We start from the raw sequence: 1,650 nt of genomic DNA, 5'->3' as shown, positions 1-1,650 counted from the left end.
AGCAAGGTTCAGGTATACACACACACAGAGCAAGGTTCAGGTACACACACACACAGAGCAAGGTTCAGGTATACACACACACAGAGCAAGGTTCAGGTACACACACACACACAGAGCAAGGTTCAGGTACACACACACACACAGTGCAAGGTTCAGGTACACAGACACACACACAGAGCAAGGTTCAGGTACACACACACACACAGTGCAAGGTTCAGGTACACAGACACACACACAGAGCAAGGTTCAGGTACACACACACACACAGTGCAAGGTTCAGGTACACAGACACACACACAGAGCAAGGTTCAGGTACACACACACACACAGTGCAAGGTTCAGGTACACAGACACACACACAGAGCAAGGTTCAGGTACACACACACACACAGTGCAAGGTTCAGGTACACAGACACACACACAGAGCAAGGTTCAGGTACACACACACACACAGTGCAAGGTTCAGGTACACACACACACACACAGTGCAAGGTTCAGGTACACACACACACACAGTGCAAGGTTCACGTACACACACACACAGAGCAAGGTTCAGGTATACACACACACAGAGCAAGGTTCAGGTACACACACACACACAGTGCAAGGTTCAGGTACACAGACACACACACAGAGCAAGGTTCAGGTACACACACACACACAGTGCAAGGTTCAGGTACACAGACAGACAGACAAACACCTGGAGTAACACAAACAGACACTAACTCAGAGATTAACGCACACATCGACACCCACCCACAGACAGACTGTCTCACACAGAGACATGCACCCACAGACTGATGCACTCACAGACACGCACACACGCAGGCAGACTGTCACACACACAGACTGTCATGCACACACACTCACAGACAGACTGACACACGCACCCACAGTGATTTGTGCACACACACATACAGACACACAATGAGACCAGCCCACACAGCCAGCAGTGTGTATCGGGTGTGTGCCCGTGCCCGGCCTATGGAGGACAGCTTTACCTTCCTGCTGGTGGAGTCCCGCACAAACACTCCGTACTTTGCCAAGTTGTCTGGCTGGTTTTCCGAGGATGCTGGTTCCTGGTGCAGTATCTCCACTGTCTCCTCCTTCCCTTCGGCTGGAGTTACCCTCCGCACCACCTTCCGAACAATCTGCAGGGGAAGAGAGAGGTGGGGTCCATCCCCTGGTGTGAGCACACTGTCATCATCACCGTGGCTTCACTTCCCAAACATCCCACACTGCTAACCCACTGGCCGGGAGATGGGAAGAACGATCTTCCCCAAGCTGGGAGATGCTCTCACCCGGGACAGGGGGCACGATCCTGAAACTAGTGTGGGAGAAAGCTCTCACCCTGACGTTTTGACCCTCCATGCCAAAGCCAGTATGTGGCAATGTTCATTGTGGAGGCTGGATCATTCCCAGTAACCAGCATGAAATCATTGGGGAAGGACAGGAACACCAGCTCATTATCAGTGTGTGTGTGTCTGCTTGTGTGTGTCTGCGTGTGTGTCTGCGTGTCCATGTATGTGTGTCTGCATGTGTCTGTGTGTGTCAGTGTGTGTGTGTATGTCTGTGTGTGTTTGTGTGTCTGTGTGTATGTATGTGTGTGTGTGTGAGACTGTGTGTGTCTGTGTGTGTGTGAGAGAGAGA

The 1,650-nt window shown here is 51.6% G+C and overlaps 1 protein-coding gene across 4 annotated transcripts in view; it reads right to left on the bottom strand.

Annotated features, from left to right (window-relative positions):
• Nucleotides 1-1,650, bottom strand: part of LOC122543154 (ankyrin-1-like) — a 16,339-nt gene that overhangs the window by 4,478 nt on the left and 10,211 nt on the right. For all 4 annotated transcript variants that reach the window (XM_043681534.1, XM_043681532.1, XM_043681533.1 and 1 more), the window contains one exon: nt 1,002-1,151. In XM_043681534.1, coding sequence (XP_043537469.1) covers nt 1,002-1,151 — 150 coding nt within the window. The remainder of the gene's footprint in view (nt 1-1,001; nt 1,152-1,650) is intronic.

This window comes from Chiloscyllium plagiosum, chromosome 42 (genome assembly GCF_004010195.1).
Source record: "Chiloscyllium plagiosum isolate BGI_BamShark_2017 chromosome 42, ASM401019v2, whole genome shotgun sequence".
Taxonomy (NCBI): domain Eukaryota; kingdom Metazoa; phylum Chordata; class Chondrichthyes; order Orectolobiformes; family Hemiscylliidae; genus Chiloscyllium; species Chiloscyllium plagiosum.
This window is presented reverse-complemented; position numbering and strand designations above follow the sequence as displayed.